This window comes from Protopterus annectens, chromosome 2.part2 (genome assembly GCF_019279795.1).
Source record: "Protopterus annectens isolate FY-2018-M chromosome 2.part2, PAN1.0, whole genome shotgun sequence".
In the NCBI taxonomy this organism is placed as follows: domain Eukaryota; kingdom Metazoa; phylum Chordata; order Ceratodontiformes; family Protopteridae; genus Protopterus; species Protopterus annectens.
In genome coordinates this window covers 427,856,543-427,874,575 of record NC_056730.1, presented here as the reverse complement: position 1 = coordinate 427,874,575, position 18,033 = coordinate 427,856,543, and the positions used below count along the sequence as shown (strand labels likewise).

The 18,033-nt window shown below is 40.2% G+C and overlaps 1 protein-coding gene across 2 annotated transcripts in view; it reads right to left on the bottom strand.

Annotated features, from left to right (window-relative positions):
* FCHO2 (FCH and mu domain containing endocytic adaptor 2) overlaps positions 1 to 18,033 on the bottom strand; it is a 4,043,518-nt gene that overhangs the window by 3,330,450 nt on the left and 695,035 nt on the right. For both annotated transcript variants that reach the window (XM_044063938.1, XM_044063939.1), the window contains exon 6: positions 9,945 to 10,049. In XM_044063938.1, the coding sequence (XP_043919873.1) occupies positions 9,945 to 10,049 (105 nt within the window). The remainder of the gene's footprint in view (positions 1 to 9,944; positions 10,050 to 18,033) is intronic.

Genomic DNA, 18,033 nt, shown 5'->3' with positions numbered 1-18,033 from the left:
CCACATTTACTAGTGTGTGTATTAACCTCTTTCTTTCCATGCTTTGGTAGTTCTAATAAATACTTAATATTCCTTCCCATCTTGTTGACAAATAATGGTCTATTTCCCACCTTGTCCAGTATTTCCTGTTCCCTTGTTAGTATATTCCAATTATTTGTCATAATGTCTTTAATTACATTACTAAACGGACCATATTCAATAATACAAGCCTTTTTGAAGTTGTTAGTGACTAGGGTAGTTGTGTCGTTGACAGCTGGTTCTTGTCCTGTGTTAGAGTCATTTATTCCAAGTAGTGATGTATATCTACTATCTCTTAATTCCATGATGTAACTGGATATGTCATTCATTAGATCTAAGTCATATCCTCTTTCTAAAAATAAGGATGTGATAAATTTTAACTCTTTAACCATATCAGTATAGTCAGATGTCAGAGTTAGAAGAAATGAAAATTCCCAAACACTAGAGAGCTCACGATCCATGTAAGAATGCTATAGCGGCAAACCAGATCTGAGGTATATTAGGTGCCTCCAGCATTATTGGTAAAGGGTGGAGCATGAGAGTTCAAGTGTTCTACGATCTGGAAGAAGCGGCGAAGTCATATCTCAACTGTTGAGAAATGAATGAAAATGACACCAGATTTACAGTTTGGTTATGAACTGCACCTTCTCCAGGAGAGGAATTTCTGCGGATGGCGGTATCCAGAAGGGCCAAGAAGAAGAAAGGAGGCTGATTTGGAGTAAGGAATCTCAATACCAGTTAATTTTCCTGTCCATTGGTTTAGCTACAGCACCCATGATACTTAAAGAATGTGTGGCCCTAGTGATAGCTCAATGCAGAACCAAGGGCATCTACCTAGATGATTGCCTGAGACAGACTGACTCAAACTGTACAGTAAATGCAATGGGGTATAACAGTCCACCTTTCAATGCCTAAGTAGCCTATGGGCACCCTTAACCTGCAAAAATTAAACCCGTGTCCTTCCCATGAGTGAGCAGTCTTCCACAGGACCCTTCTGGATACCATGCCCTGCAGAATTTTCTCCACCCAGAGAAGGTACAATCTCTAACCAAGTTGTTCCATGCCATGGCAGACAGATTCATGTGGAGTGCCATGCAGACCTTGAATATTCTGCATCTCCCTGTGAATACTTCACAGTCAATTGTACTAAAACTATTTTCTGCCTGTGTATCCACCTGACTGTCTGGCTATATGTCTATTTATCAACCAGGTAAGTGGGGTGTGGTCTGCAAACTTTTCTCAAATGTGACTCAGGCCAGAAGGGTGGACAAATTTAGAGCAGTCAATCAATCAGCATACTTCTGAGATGTGAGAGGTAACCCAGACAGACATGGGGTGACCATGTAAACACTATAAAGCCTGAATCCTAGTCCCTAGAGTTATAAGGCAGAGATCTTACCACTAAGCCATCATGTTTGGGCTGTATGCTACCATATTTTCCACAGCAGGGATGGAAGCTGCCTATATGCTGTCAGTCAGACTAACTGCAAGGTCCCATAGCTTCACTGCTAGTCTGCAGAGGGAGTATGAATCCGTGTCTCATTGCCTGTTGGTATACCTCATCACTGTAATGCAGTCTGCAATATCTTGGGCACCACTGACAGCAGAAATAACCAGAGGGCCTGGACAAGCATAAATTATTACCACAGTTTCCTTCTCATTATTTACCTCTTTTTGCGGCTCTTCACCCAAGTGCCCTGAACCCTGTGGGGACCCATAAGTTCCCCACAAAGCAGGCAAAGTTTAAAATATCTGTCCGCTCCTGAGCTAGATCTGGTAAAGGAAACATTAAACTCTGGTTGCTTTTTACTTGTTAAGCCCACCAACTAAGTTCTTTTCAAAGTAATTTAATCATAACAATCATTACCTCTAGGGGCTTTTAGTACGAGTTCGACATATCTCAGACGAGCGTGTTTTTTTTTTTTTATCATGAGCAGCTGTATGCAGAACCACCAGACCACAATCTGGCATGCATACCAAAACCATCAGAAAAGCTTCAGATGATAGCTCAGTTCTCTGGGAGATGTGCAAGAAGAGTTGGTTCATTAACACTACTTTTGTCCACAGAATGCGACACTTCAGAGATTGATGCACATAAGTTGGCACCCAGAAAAGTCTTGGTGTAACAGGAAGATAGACGAGTTCTGCTGGTTTTTGGAACCGTCTAGAATCTGCAAAAATTCAAATGGGTAAATGGCAGACAATTTTATCTAGTCCAAGGAACTGGCCAAGATCAGATCTCCTCTGAGTCTCAAATTAGTGAAAACTATTGTCATGCATTTGGTAAAAATTCTGAAAGCACTTGGCAGGCAAAAGGGCAAGAAGGCAAACTGAAAACGAGAGATTCATTCCACTGCAAATCTCAGAAACTTGCTCTGTGAACAGGCATGTACAGGTAGGCATTTTTTTTAAATCCAGCTGAACCAAGACAGTCCTCAGCAACAGGGAGAGAAAGGAAAGCAAAAATACAGACAGCATACTGAACTTCTTTACCGCAATTTTAAAACCTAGACAGAACTAGAAAATATCACCACAAATTCTCTTTTCTTCAGTACCAAGCAGCTAGCTTCTTGTGTAAAACTGATGTTCTGCAGAAAAAACATCCTCTAAAGCTGTGCATTTTGCCATATCAGCAAAATAGGTTTGGCTAAAAAGAACACTTTTTGTTAAGGAAAACTTGTGTATGAAATGTGGAAACATATAGAGCTTTAGAGCAGCCAGCAATGACAGGTCTAAGGATGGAAAATCCTAATTCTTCCAGAAGTACCAGATCCTCTCCACATACCCAGCTGGGAGAGGAAGATAAAAACAAGAAAGAGAGGAGAGTAGCCACAAGTGATGGAAACTTTTTATAACTGAAATTGAGAGCTCTCCCTCCTTGTCTGCATGAGTCCAATCTCTCATTCCAAGTCTACCTCTTTTTTCTTTTCTTTTTTTTTCTGAAAATGTGTTCCCACTTGTACTGATTCGCCTTGATTTGCATCCAGCAGACTAGTCACGTCATAGTCAGATAATTTCTTGAACATCTGGGAAATAGTAGGGGAGGGTGGTAGTGATACAACTGCTAGACTGGTGAATTGGTCTTCCCTTCACTTCATCTACAGTTTAAGTATTTCTTAGACAGGAGAGTGATATTCCTACATATTTCCTAGGAGAGTGGGAGAAGATTCTTCTCCCAATGGGGGAGACATTTAGTGAGAGTTGGATTTTATGGATGGCAAGCCAAACATGCCTTCTATTGAATGTACTTGCAGAACACCATGTGTAGCATCTTAACACATTACTCAACAGCATACTTGTCAACTCTGGCAGCTATACAGATACATTTGATAAACCCATTTCTCACAGCACCATCAGTAATGTGCTAAACCACCTTCCCCATTTCTTGTAAGGTAGCCCTTTAGATAATGAACCATAGGAACATGGCAATCAACAGTTCTAATACACAAGGTGGCCAAACTTGTCCACAACGCAATTCTTCCTAACAGTGGGACAGTATTCAGGCTGAAAGTTAATTTTGATCTTCACCATCATCAATGCTCTTTCCCCATTTTTTTTACATGGGGCCAGGGTGTTGTGTTAACTGTCGCCATCTTTCTATTCAAGGGCACTCTCCTGCCTTCATCACTCATGGTTGACTGTCACAGGTCTTCCCTCACACAATCCATTCGACTCTTTGCTGGATGCCCCTTTTCCCTCTTGCATTCTTCCTGTCTGTCCCAAATCTTCTTCACCAGACTGTTCCAAACCACCGTAATCTATTCTCTTTGACCTTTTCTGCAACTGGAGCTACTTCGGCTTCTGCTGTTATGCCCTCATTTCTTCATCTGTCCCACAATGTGCCCCTACCACCCATCTCAGGCACTTCATCTCCATCACCTCTATCTTTCTCAACTAGTTTGCCTTTACTGCCCAGGTTTCTATACCATACAGAAGTACTGATCGCACCATTGTTTTCAGCTTCTTTGACATTCTTCTGTCATATACTACACCTGACACATTGTGCCAGTTGGCTGCAGTCCCTCTGATTCTAGCTTTGACCTCATTTACATTTCCCTTCTCCTCAACCACCCCTCCTAGATACTTGAAGCTGTTAACCTGTTCCACTATTTTCCCTTCTGTTTCAATTGTCATCTTCTGAACTCCTCCATGTGCTGCCAGTAAAACTGTCTTATCTGTACTCAGTTTCATCCCATGTGCCTTAAGTTTTTCATTCCATTCCCCTACCCTTTGCCGAAGTTCTTGCTCAGTACCTGCCTGTAATGCCATACATACAGCAGCTTTGTTGATCTGACCCCCCCCCCCGACCTGTTTTCTAATTATGTCCATCACCCGTATGGACAGGAGTGGGCTCAGATCTGAACCCTGGTGCACAACCACTCCTGTTGGGAACCCCTTTGTGAGACCGAACACTGTTTGTACTTGAGACACTGGGTCCTTGTACATAGTTTGCACTAATTCTACCAGTGTTTCTGGGACTTCGAACCACCACAGGACTGGCCAAATCATCTTTCTTGGGACCTTGTTATAGGCCTCCTCCAAGTCTAGGAATGTCCAGATGAACTCCTTCCTCATCTCTAGCTTCTTCTCAACTGTCTCATTATTCCTCATCTCTAACTTCTTCTCAGCTATCTGTTTCACTGCAAACATTGGGTCAGTTGTGTAGCTTCCTGATCTGAATCTGAACTGCTCATCTCCCATCTAACTCTCTACTACTCCGCATATTCATTTATCAATCACTCTCTCTGGAACTTTCATGCAAAATGACAGAAGTTCAATATCTCTGTACTGCTCACAGTTGTGAATGCCCCTTTTGTTCTTGAACACTGGAAGTAGCATGCTTATTCTTCTGTCATTTGGGAAACGCCTTTCTGTCCACACTGTTATGAGAAGTTTGAACATGGTGCCACAACTAAGCATCAAGAAAAATCCAACTGAAAAGACACAAAGTATTATGGTAATACAACATTTGAAACTCTATGTTCATAGGTTCATAGACAAGTACTAGGCAAGCTGCCCTTGCAGCCCATTTTAAACCTAGCCAATTTCCCTTTCTGTGCTCGAATTAACCCATCCCATTTGGTGTTAAACGGACCTTAAGCATCCCATGGTTGATAATTATATATTACCCCTAATGAAAATAACTATTATACCATAGATAATTTGAGTAGGCCCATGCATGGGGTAAGGCATTTAGGATCTGCCTCTGTCCATTAGTTGTACAGGAGTCAATCCTGTGGTACATTTTCTGTTTTCCATTCATAGCTCCTAATTGCTCTTGAATATAGGATCATAGGAGGTTACTAGGCTATCGACCCTGAGGTCATTTCAAGCCTAGCTGTCTAGTCAATACCAAGGATTACATTTAGTAATGACTGCCCACATCCAGGATGGTTGTCGGCTCTATCCCTGGTAAGAATTTGTGGTGCCCCATCCAATCGTCCAGGATCCTTCTGAACAGTGTCATATGAACTGGCAGCCTATTCCAAAGACACATCAGTCGCTGGGAGAAAAAAAATCTGTCCATCAAGCATGTACTATTCAAGTCGCAGGCCATAGTAAGGTCCCTGGAACGTGTAGCTCTAGTCCTGTTTGATTTACAGATGTGCAGCAACTTCATTAGGTTTGGGTAGGAGATTGCTCTGTAAGCCAGGTACAAGTCTCCCCTAAGACATCTATATGATACTGAGCACAGTGACAGGGACTTTAGTCAGTCTGTGTAAGGCACGTGTTGGAGTCCCTTCATATCTTCTTAGTTATAAACCTCTGCGATGTCTCCAATTGCTGCAGGTGCTTTTTATGGTACATGTCAAAAAGGGCTATATACTCAATTATGGGCCGGATTAATGATGGGCATAGATGGGTTTATAACTTCCTTTGGTCTAGAGGTGATGCCTTTACTAATCAACTGTACTACATAGAAAGCCTTCCTTACCAAAGTAGATATGGCTGTCAAAGTTAAGGTCGCAGTCTACTTGTGATCCCAGACTTACCACTTCATATGTACATAGGATATTGTTGTGAAGAAGCATTGTTTTTACCGAAGGGAATAATGATGCATTTCTATGCACTCAGTTTGAGACTGTGACTAAGACACCAGTCGTTGGTCTGCATAAGACCTTCCTGAAGTATACTGACATAATTTGGGGATTCAATAATTGCACCCAGTTTGCAGTCATCTACAAACTTGGTCAGCCACAGCCCCTTAGTTTTGACCTGAACTTCTGAGAAGCATATACCAAACAGTAGGGGGTCCAGCACTGGCCCTCGTGGTACCCCACTGGTGACAGGTCTGCTGGTTGATGTGGAGTCACCCACTTTGACAGTGTGTGACCAGTTTGTGAGCCAATTAGCAACCCATCTTAAAACAAAGGGGTTTACATTCAGCTTGCTAAGTTTATCTGTAATGTCTGAGTGTGAGATTGTGTCAAAGGCCTTTGCCAAGTCAAGGTATGCTGTGTCAATAGCCCTGATCACATTTTTGAAGAAATCCACCAGGTTTATCAGGCAAGATTTGCCCTTGACGAAGCTGAACTGGATCAGACCCAGGGTTTGGAAATCGCCTATGCCTTTATTTATGAGGTCCATGACAATACGTTCCATGGCTTTATAGATGAGGTTGGTCAGACGTATGGGTCTATAATTCCCTGGGTCTGTTGCTAAGCCACCTTTGCGGAGGGGAATGACTGCTGCTGTTCTCCATCTCGCAGGAACAAAGCCAGTGGTTAGGCTGGGGTTGAATAGGCTACTTAATGGTGATGCTAGTTCATGTTTTAGTTTGTTTAGAAGACAGCCTGGGATGCCGTCTGATCCCACAGAGGCTATGTTTATTTGCCTTAGACAAGGGTTTAATGACCTGCTTTCTGGATATGTAGGGTGGGGTGGGGGGGAGTTCGGGGCAAGGTTTGAGGGATAAGGTAGTGAAATTTGCGCCAAATCTGTCCGTTAGCAGGTTACAGGACTTTAGTGTAAGCTTTGATGTAGTTAACACTTCCAGATGGGGGTGTGGCTTGGAATGCATTCATACCTTCCTCTAGGAGGGTATAGTTTGCTTTGGTGAAGTTCTTTAGTCTGACTTCGCCCTTTGTGGGTTCAGGTGTCAGTGCCAAGGAAAAGCTTTGCTTTATGTGGATGGAGAGTCTGTTTATGAGCAATTGTATCTTCTGAGAGATATACCTGTCCCTTCAAACCATTCTGTTGATGTTGCAAAATAAGTTTAGATCTCTAGATAGAGTATTTCTGATGCCATTTGACTTGCTGATATGCAGTAAATCCATCAATATTAGATCGGAGTATGCCTTGTATGCCAAACACAGGTAACCTCTAAGCAGTCTGTAGGATACAGAGTACAGTGACAGGGCTTTGAGTAAGTCTATGAAAGTCATAGTGTTTAGGTCTTGTATCCCTTTAGTAAGATATTTCTGTGGGTGTTCTAGTTGCTGCATGCATCTCAACAGATGCATGCCAAAGGGAACATTATACTTAATGACTGACCTAATGAGGACTAAGAAAAGGGGACAATGACATCTCTAGATCTAGACACTATCCCTGTTGTTTATAAGCTGGGCAATATAGAAGGATTTTCTTATGAAAACTGACACATGATGTTCAAAAGTTTGGTCACTGTCCACATAAGTTCCCAAATCCCGAACAAATGGGTCAATTATTAGGGGTGCATTACTAATGTAGTAGTTTCTCAAAGGATACATTAATTAATTTTTTGGCATTTCGCTTCAGTTCATGACTTTGGCAAAAGTTACTTCTTTGGGACAAACCTTCCTGCAAGATGGCTAAGTCATTTGAGGATACAATGACTGCTCCTGGTTTGGAGAAATTTAGACAGCCAAAGTCCTTTGGTACTGGCTTTTACCGCAGAGAAGCAAATGCCAAATAGAAGAGGTCCCAATACAGAACCCTAGGGAACTCCACTGGTAGCTGGCCTCTTTGTGGAGGTAATTTCCCATGTTTTGATTTCCTGCGTCCTATCTGTCAGCCAGTTGGCAATCCAGCAGGTGACACAGGAGCTTATTCCCAGGTTGTTTAGCTTTTCTACTGTGCCCAAGTGGGGACTGTATTAAAAGATTTGGCCAGGTCGTGGTATGTGGTGTACATTTCAATCTTAAAAAAAGATCAACAAGTTCCATTAAATCACTTTCATAAGTTTTACTGATTAAAGAAAGAAAAAGAAGGAAAATATTGGATGCTGTGTGAAGGCTGACAGCCTAGCCAGATAGAATTTTATAGATAATTCTATCATTTGTAAATATGAATGTTGAAATACAAACTTGTTTTCTTAAATGAAAGAATATGCTGTGAAATGTTGAACTTAAAATAATGCAGCAACATTGCCATCTACTGTAAAGAAAGCTAAGTCAAGCATTTCTAGTCTGTCCTTTGAAATTAAAATTAATACATGCTGTCCTTTGAAGTTAAAGATTCGGAGTCATTCCGTCTGAGCTAGCAAATTCTTTCTACTGTTTTAACCAAGAGTTAGATTGCTAGATTTAAACATGCACATGTATTTTTATTACCCTGGTTTCTGCCTAAGTGTAAAAGAATGCAGATGCAGTTTCTGTTGGCCTGGGAACACAAGGAAAGTGAAAGAATGATGCAATGTTTATCAGAACTGCAATTTCAATTTAAACAGAGAGAATCAGAAGACATTGAGCATTTTTGTCTTAATCATCCAACTCACAGCACTCTGCCTTTTTTCTTAAAGAAAGTTATCTTAGACTTGTGTTTTCTTTTAGGAATATCTAGGAACTAGAAAGATTAGACTAAGTGTTTTTCTGTGATATCAAAACTGTACTACTGAATTATTTTAAGTATTTCTGTGTGATCTCTGAACTCTTTTGACTAGCACTGTGTAGTAGAAAGTAATGTCTTGTGGTTTTAATTATTTATTATTAAATATTTTAAAACCTTTTAACTGTGGCTGTTTTGTGTAGAGATAAGTTACGCTCTAAGAGTACATTGCATGTACATAAGGATCCTGTACCAAGTCACCCTGATAAACCTTGAGACTATTTAGTCCTACTACCAATTGGATAATAATACTGCACAGTAATAACTGGACACCCTTTTAAGGGCCTTTGAGTAGCTGAGAAATATTAGCTGGGTGGTGGCAGGATTACTACCATATAGTCTGGGTAAAAGGGGCACAGCTGGAGAACCTATGCCAGGCTTTCCCAGGAGTGTCTGTGTGGTTGTATAAACTTATCTCAAAGTGTGTGTGTGTGTGGTTGGACACAGAAGGTGCTGGACATTTTAGCTTGCCATGTGGTTGCATAAACTTATCTCAAAATGTGTGTGTGTGTGGTTGGACAGAGAAGGTGCTGGAAATTTTAGCTTGCCCAGCTGGCTGAGATCTGGACCTTATAGCTGTGCCAGTGGAGAGTCGTATTGGGGACCTGGGGAGCAAGGGAGAGACCAGCCCCGGACTGACTGTGATTTCTGTGTGCTCTTAAGGGAAATTGCACTTTACTGTGTGTATTTGTTATCATTTTGTCTCATATGAGATGCCCTCTCTGGTGTTAGTGGTGAGGATTGAGGCTTCTTGATTGCTGGCCCAGGGCACGGGCGTCACATATTGTGAATACAAAAAAAATAAATAAAACAAACTGACGGATTACTGTTCAAACATTGGAAAATGCAAAAAGCATGCTTCTTTGTGATAAGCTCTTAAAAATCACACAAATGGGCTTAATGACTTAGACCCATGAGGCAAAAGGAGGCCATTTACTTTCATGAGCTATTCATTTCTGAAAGGAAAGGGGGAAAAAATCATCCAGTATTTAAAACACAGATCCAAATACAAAACACATTCAGGAAACAAAGGTGGGTCACTAATACTTTAAGGTAACAAGTAGGCTCAAACCAACTTATGTTAATGTACACTATTTTGTATGCATTATAAAACATAATACCTGTGCAGCTTCTGTCATTTTCTGTTCAAAGTCCATTTTAGCTGTAGCATACTTTTCTACATAAAGTTTATACACTTCTGTAGCCTTCTTTGTTTTTGACGCTGCCTGTAACAAGAAAAGACAGAAGACACATTCCTTAGCCATTTTCCTATTCTATTTAATTATATAGTTCAAATGCAGAATTTATGCCTGTGAAGTACAGCCACATTAAACAGAATTTACTTGATGTAATATTCATTAAATATTCACAACATAATAGTATGAGTATGACATCTTTGCATATGAATCACAAAACAAAGATGAGGTGATTGTCTGAAACTCATGAAACATAAAAAGGCTTCCCTAAGTGAAACAGACAAACAAATGACTGTTTAAGGTAAATCAGAGAGCAAGACAGATGGAGAAAGAAGCAAGGGAGAGTAGTGGAAGAGCATATCCAAGTCTGAGAAGGAGAATATGTTTACTTACAGTATATTTTGATTTTGATGTCAGAAGTCAACTGTTTTATTCTTATGGAACTTCTAGTGATGGCACTGTAGTCTTTAGCCATGCACCCCAACTGCTTCAAGTGCAGCATTAAAGTATGAAAACAAGTTACATGCTTACCATAACATTCCATCTGTGTTCAGTGGCGGCTGGTGACTTCAAATCAAAGTGGGGCTGCAGGAGACAGCTGAATGGGTGGGGGTCAATGGGAAGGGGTGTGGCCAACTAGAAAGGGGAGGAGCTCTGCTCAAAACCACAAAAACTAACTAAATACACTGCCCTGGGTGCCAAACCGTCATTATGAGAGCCCAATCAAGACAAAATGAAGTGCAGAAGAATAAAAATATTTTAGTGTATTGGCTGCATGACAGCTTACTTAATATCTAGATGGAAACAAAAAGGTTGTGAGGCATGAAAAAATAAATTACTTTTTAAATACATTAATGGAATGCCATTCAAAATCAAGTAGCACTCAACTCAAACCAGTTCTTGCACTGCAGTTTTAATTATAATTTATATTCAGCTTTATTAAAGTACCAAGTAACATGCTGAAAGTAGAAATGTCTGATGCCCCCACTTGTAAAAATGTTTCTTATCCAAAAAAAGACCTGCTGCCTGACAACGATCATCCGAGGTTGCTATTGTTCAGAATAAAGGTAAATGCTCATTTTTGCACCAATAAACACAGCAATTGCCTCTTCAATTCTCTTCAGACTTTGAGAAAAGTGGCATTTTTGAAATGCATTGCTCAGATGATCTGAACGATTCCACCTCCCGTATTTGGCCTGAAGCCTCTACTCCCATATTTTATATACACAGATCTCACCACTCGCCTCATTTTCAGAAAACTCAGTTCTTGTAATATTATAATAAGGCGGTCTTGTGCTTTCAACACCCACATTCAGCACCACTACCTGATGCGCTTCATTACCTTGTGCAGGCGTTCACACAACTTGCAACATAATATCAAATTCTATGGGGTCACGCTGACAGCTGTCATACTGGTGGCTGCCTATTAACAATTTGGATGGATATCTTTGGGCTGATATACCATTATGGGTATATACAGTTGAATAATTAAACTACACAACAAATAGCGAACTTAAATATGCAACAAAGCAATGGAAATCCCTAAGCTCGGTATTTAATGAGGTGCCAACATTGCCAAACTCCATTTACTGTGCAACTGCTTTTGCACAATATAGCTTCTCTACTACAGCCTAAATATTCACCTTTTTAACTAGCTGTTCATAGGTTGGTACTAGGCTATCGGCCCTAGGGCCTATACAAGCCTAGCCATAACAATTTCCTGACTATTTCTTCTCACAGTATTTACTTCCCTGGACCCCTGTCTAGTAGGGCGACTGACATGATCCCCGGGGTGAATTTTCTATCTCCCATCCAATCATCAAAGTTCCTTTTGAAGAGGGCCAAAGAGGTGCTCTGCTTGACATGTATGGGCAGTCTATTCCAGAGTCTGGAGAGTCTCTCGGTCAAGAACCTATCCCTTCAGCATGTTTTGTTCATTGTGCTGACAAGGTTTAGAGCATGTGGCTCTGAGGGATTGGGATTTCTTTAAGTGTAGCTTGTCCAACAGCTCTGGGTTTGACATGGCCTTGTCTGTTAAGCAGAGATTGCCTCTGAGTAGACGATATGCAACAGAGTATAGGTGGAGTTTTTTTAGACGGTCAGCATACGGCATCTGCTTTAGGCCTGTGATTCTTTTAGTGAGGTATTTCTGTGGCCTTTCCAGTTGTTGCAGATGTCTTGAGAGGTACATACCAAACGGGGAGTTGTATTCTATAATGGGTCTAATGAGGGATGAGTACAGTGGGACAATGACCTCCTTTTTTCTGGATGAAAAGCCCTTAGTGATGAGATGTGCCACATAGAAGGATTTCCTGACTGTTGTGGCGATGTGGTTATCGAAGGTGAGACCACTGTCCACCTGTATCCCTAAGTCACTTATCACACTTTTGATGTTTAGTGTACTGCCACCTATGTAGTAATTCACGGGTACATGTTTTTTCCCAAAGGGGATAACTATACATTTCTTGGCATTGAGCTTGAGCCCATGGCTCTGGTACCAAGCATCTGTTTCTGTAAGGCTCTTTTGTAGAGTATCCACATCATTTGGGGATTCAATAATGGCTCCCAGTTTGCAGTCATCTGCGAACTTTGTTAGCCAGAGTCCCTTAGTGTTGGCCTGTACTTCAAAGAAGTAGATGCCAAACAACAGCGGTCCCAGGACTGAACCCAGAGGTACTCCACTTGTCACTTGTCTGGAGATGGATTTGGAGTCAGCTACTTTTACATTGTGGGTTCTGTCAGTAAGCCAGCTGGCAACCCATCGAGTGATGTAGGGATTAATGCCCAGCTTAGTAAGTTTATCTATGACTCCAGAGTGGGGAATGGTGTTGAAGGCCTTGGCGAGGTCCAGATAGGCTGTGTGGGACCACCTTACCCTTTTCCATGGCTCTGGAGACTGATTCGAAGAAGTCAATCAGGTTCAGGAGACAAGATTGGCCCTTCATGAACCCAAACTGCGTGGGGTCCAGTGTTTGAAGGTTGCCAATGTCTGTTTATAAGTTCCATGATAATACTTTCCATGGCCTTGCAGATCAGGCACGCCAGACTGATGGGGCGGTAGTTCCCAGGATACAAGGTGGATCCCCCCTTGTGGAGTGGGACAGCTGTAGCTGTGCGCCACTCAGTGGGCACGAAGCCTGAGGTGAGGCTATGATTAAACATGACACTTAGGTGAGGTGCCAGTTCATTTTGTATTTCATGTAGTACACAGCCTGGGATGTCGTCTGGTCCCATGGATACTGTATTCTTAGCTTTGGAAAGTGTGTTTATTACCTGTGTGGCCGTTATTACCGGAATTTGACAATCTTTCGATACTGAGATGGGCCCTTTAGGGGGTGAGAGGGGGTGAATTTGCACTGAGTCGAGCTTTCAGGATACTGGCAATATCCTTGAGATCAGTATATTTAATGCCATTCTGTTGTAGCTCAGAGCAGATCTGAGCATTGCCATTTAGATTCTTGACATAGCTATAGAATGCCTTGTGGTTGTCTTTGGAATCTTTGGCAATTTTATTTTTGTAATTTTTTTGTGATAATTGTTTGACGCAATAGCTAGGACAGAGTTTTACGGCTACACAAAATACGCTATTTGTGCTACATGTTAGTTTTGCTGCAGCAGAGAGACTTCAGTAGTCTGTGTTGGGGACTAGGCATGTTCAGATCATCTAAAAGGTTGATTTTTGGACTATACAGACTCGGGCAACAGATACATGTCTTGAAGAGGGGTATTTAATTGTGCCTACTTATAAAACTCATTCAGTTCCAAAAAAGGCTGGTAAGACAATGGTGTGATAGCATTGTGTTTCACTCTGGAAATTCACGCGACAGTTTCTGAACGTCTTGCAAGCTTATCTGCCTGGTGCTGTAATCCTAGGAAGCTAACTATAACTTGCAAAAGCAGGAGGGGACAGTCATTAAATTGCAGAAAATATCAGCAGACAACTGAGTTGCAGACTTCGTACCCATCAGAAAATTCATACTAATGCAAAACCTGTTATTAAATCTGACTCTGACCCTACCACAAAAAAGGTATACAAGTACTCTGCTTTTAATAAAATATTGCTTACCTGAAGGACAAGAAAAAGCAGTTGTTGAGCCAAGAAGCACAGCAGAAGGGGGAACAGGAAGTTCCTAGTAAGACCCACCAAACCGACGGGGTTTCTGCAACAGTGATCATTGGAATCTGTGCCCAAACAAAAAAAGAGGAATCCAGTAGCAGGTAAAATCAGCAAATATAAGCAAAAGAAAGGAAATACTTGCTGCTGGACCCTCTATTTATTTGGGTATAACAAAAGAAACTTAGAATGGGGGTGGAAAAGTTATGCAAGTGGTGGCTTGGATTGCAGGAATCTGACTAGCTGCCAATCACTACTTGCTTGTGCAAACACTTTGAAAGGAGATTTTCTCCTAAAAGTTTAATGTGAACAGCATGGAAAAACACGCTGAAACTTAACTATATTAAAAAAATAAGTTCAGTTACGATTTCAGCATGTTTTACACTAAGCTGATCTACAAACCTACCTTACAGTTTCACGCGTCTGTGGAAGACACTCAGGGGTAACTGCTTGCAATTCCTATTGTCTCATAGCGCGCTCGGATGTAAGAGCAGAGGCACTATGAGACGATAGTCGGGGTTAATTAGTTAAACAGGGAGACTTTTTTCAGTGTTTTACAGTGGTGTTCATTTCATAGGGACTACACAATAAATATAAAGTTATGTACTCACCATAATGTTCCATCTGCGTTGCCCATTTTCATTCTTCCTTAACAAATGGGTTCAGATCCGATTCGGCTGCTTTTTTCAACTCGTGAAACACAAACTCTCAAGCTCCTCCCTTACCCATAATGCTCTTAGACACTTACCATACCTGAGACCTTGTTTGCTGACCTTTTTGCTTATATAGTAAATAACAAATACATGAAGTTAAGGGTTAAGGACGTGATCATTTTTTTAGTCTGTCCTTAAGTCAAATTTGTATGTAAGTTGAAACACGTACAAATGGTTCTTATTAAATGCCACTTAGTCAAATGTTTGCCTCAGTCTAGTATTTATTTTACTTTTCTTTGCATATAAAACACTTTAGAAACACTTCCAAATAAAAAAAAAAAACCTTAAACATAATACTGTATACTGTAGTAACAATACGGTAAGTACAGTGTAATAACAGTACAGCAAATATGTTCATACACTTTTGTACTGTACATACAGTAAACATTAAAGAAAGTTCTTAAAACAGTTTAAAATGGAAGAAAAAAAGATAATTACTGTAAAGGTTGACACTTACTTGTGAGTTAACATTATGATAACTTTATTAATTGGATGATGCAGAAAATTATGGACTTCTTGGAGAGAATGGGCCTGATGGTGTAGAGTCAGGGTTTGATTCTGCTGCTGAAGAGAGAGCATTTACTACTGGAGTCAATTTCTTGAAGTAGGCATCAAGGGAGGTTTGTACAGATATTTTCTTCTTCCTCGTCATAAATGGCCTTATAGCAGCTGAGGCCCTCAGTAACTGTATGGCAAACTTGGGTGAACCTCTCTGTATTAGGATCTTGCTCCTCTAACTTTGCTATTTCCTGCTTCAATGAGGCAAAATTCTTCAGCTAACTCTTTTGTCGAAAATTTTTTTTTTTATTTTGGAGTCTCTAAGTCCTGGTTTTCTTCCTCAAATGCTATCGTTTGCTGCTCCAGTTTCATAAGGTCTTCCATTGGTCACTTCTTTGACATGTGAGTCAAGTAACTTTATGACATCTGTGTCAGTGATGTCTAATTGCAGTTGATTACAAGCATCAACCACAGCTTGCCTGGCTTCAGCAATGCTATCATCTCTAAAGCAGACGCAAACTGTGGCCACAATTTGTTCCACACACCCTTCATATTTGACTGCTGTACTTCAGCCCAAGAATCGGCAATATTTTTGATGGCATTACAGATGTTATAATTCTTCCAGAACTCACTTAAGGTCATCGCATTAACTTAGACAGCCCTGACTGCTTATGAGGAGGTCCACTGTAGATAATAGACCTTAAATGAGGCTATTTACTCCCTGACCCATTAGCTGAAAAAGTGATGTGGTGCTGGGGGGGGTTAAAAATATGACCTTTACACTGAAGTGTAAGTCATCTGAACTGTATGGATGTTCAGGTGCATTGTCAAGTAGAAGAATTTTGAAAGGAATGTTTTTGGCTAAGCAATACCTTTGAACAGCAGGAAAAAATGGTTCAAGAACCAATCTTCAAAAATGGCGATTGCAACCCAAGCCTCTGCATTTGCCTTCCAAATAACAGGAAGAGATGCATTAAGGACATGCTGTAGTAGAGTTAACAAGCGATATACATGCAAGGGCTTCAACTTAAAATCACCAGAACCATTAGCCTATCTTTTGGTGCCTTATGCCCTGTTACACTTTTTTCTTCTTTTGAAATTTTCAGGCATTTTCTTCCAAAATAAGACAGTCTTGTCTACATTAAATATCTGGTCTGGCAAACAACCTCCCTCTTCAATCATTTTTTCCAACATTTTAGGAAAATCCCTTTCAGCACTTGCATCAGTACTCACCGCTTATCCTTGAGTTTTAATGTTATGTAAATTAGCCCTCATTTTACAGCGATGGAACCAGCCCCTACTTGTAAAATAAATTCTTTGTCATACCCACCTGCACTTGCTTCTGCTCAAGCAGCTTTTAAATTGCATTAATGAAAGGCTAATAGGGACATTTCTCTGATTTTGGTCTTCAATCCAAATTAGCAACAGCCTTTCCATCTCAAGAATTAAAGCACTGCGTTGCTTTGTAACAACTGTACCTTTCATCAGGGCATGGCCTTTCACATGATTCAATATTCTTGCTTCATCTTTTAAAATTGTTCAATCGTTGACAGGCTATAGCCTAACGCCTTTCCAATGGCAGATGGCGCTTCAACTCTCTCGCATTTCTTTATGTCCACTTTATTTTCCGGGGTGATTACTTTTCTTTGGCACATCACCAGCACATCCATAAATTTTCGTTTTGGAGGCATGGGTCGCAATGTCATCAATGGGGAAGTTCACAAAAGTGTCTGGCTGCAGTACAGTACTAAACTGGAAGTCTACAGGATATGCATACAGTACTAGAGTCTGCAGCCAGACACTTCTCAGGTCTAGCTGGTCAATACTACCACTGTCTACAGCTAATTAACATTTCAGTTTGGTTGATTCAGAGCAGTGTTTTCCAGACATTCCCTTGTTTTATACAAATGACAATACATAAAAATGCAATACAGTACAGCAGAACATTCCATACAGAAAAAAAATATGTTAAACTTACCTCTTTTTAAGATTCACCTCACATTTCTTTTTTTTTTTTTCAAATATAATTTTTATTTCCTTTTCCACTCTTTTTATACGCAAAAAAGTAAAGAAAAATATGAAGAACAAGAAACATGGAAATAATTTGCAATAAAACATAACAACATAGATAGGACATATACCATAATTATACATTTCATAATAAGCAGAGTCTGTTAACTTTTTAACTGTTCACATATACTTGTAATACAAAAATTCAATTTTGTAGGTCTTAATAAATTCTATCACTGAAAACCAGTTTCGTCAAACAATTTATCCTATCTTTAGCAGTATCTTGTAATAACTATGTACACTATATACAGCGATCTCACCTCTGATGTTCAGTATGTTTGCACTGCCTATATCTTTCCTATTCTAATATGAATATCAGTTTTGTCAACATTTCTTTTCTTTTATTTTTCCTTATTTGTTTAGGGTAGTAGTAATATTATAATCCCTTATGCATAGTCAGATTTTACCTTAAAATTTCTATTTAGTGTTTTCCAATATTTCTGGTGGTAAGATAGTTTTTTTTTTTTTTTTTGCTTCTTGTAATTAGTTTGCTGGCTAATACGTATTTCATAGCCATTCCTTTAAATTTGTCCCATTTAATTTTAGTCCTATCTAACCAGTTTTGAGCTATGTATGATGTCATCATTGCACACAATGTTACTATGATGTGTTTGTTTTC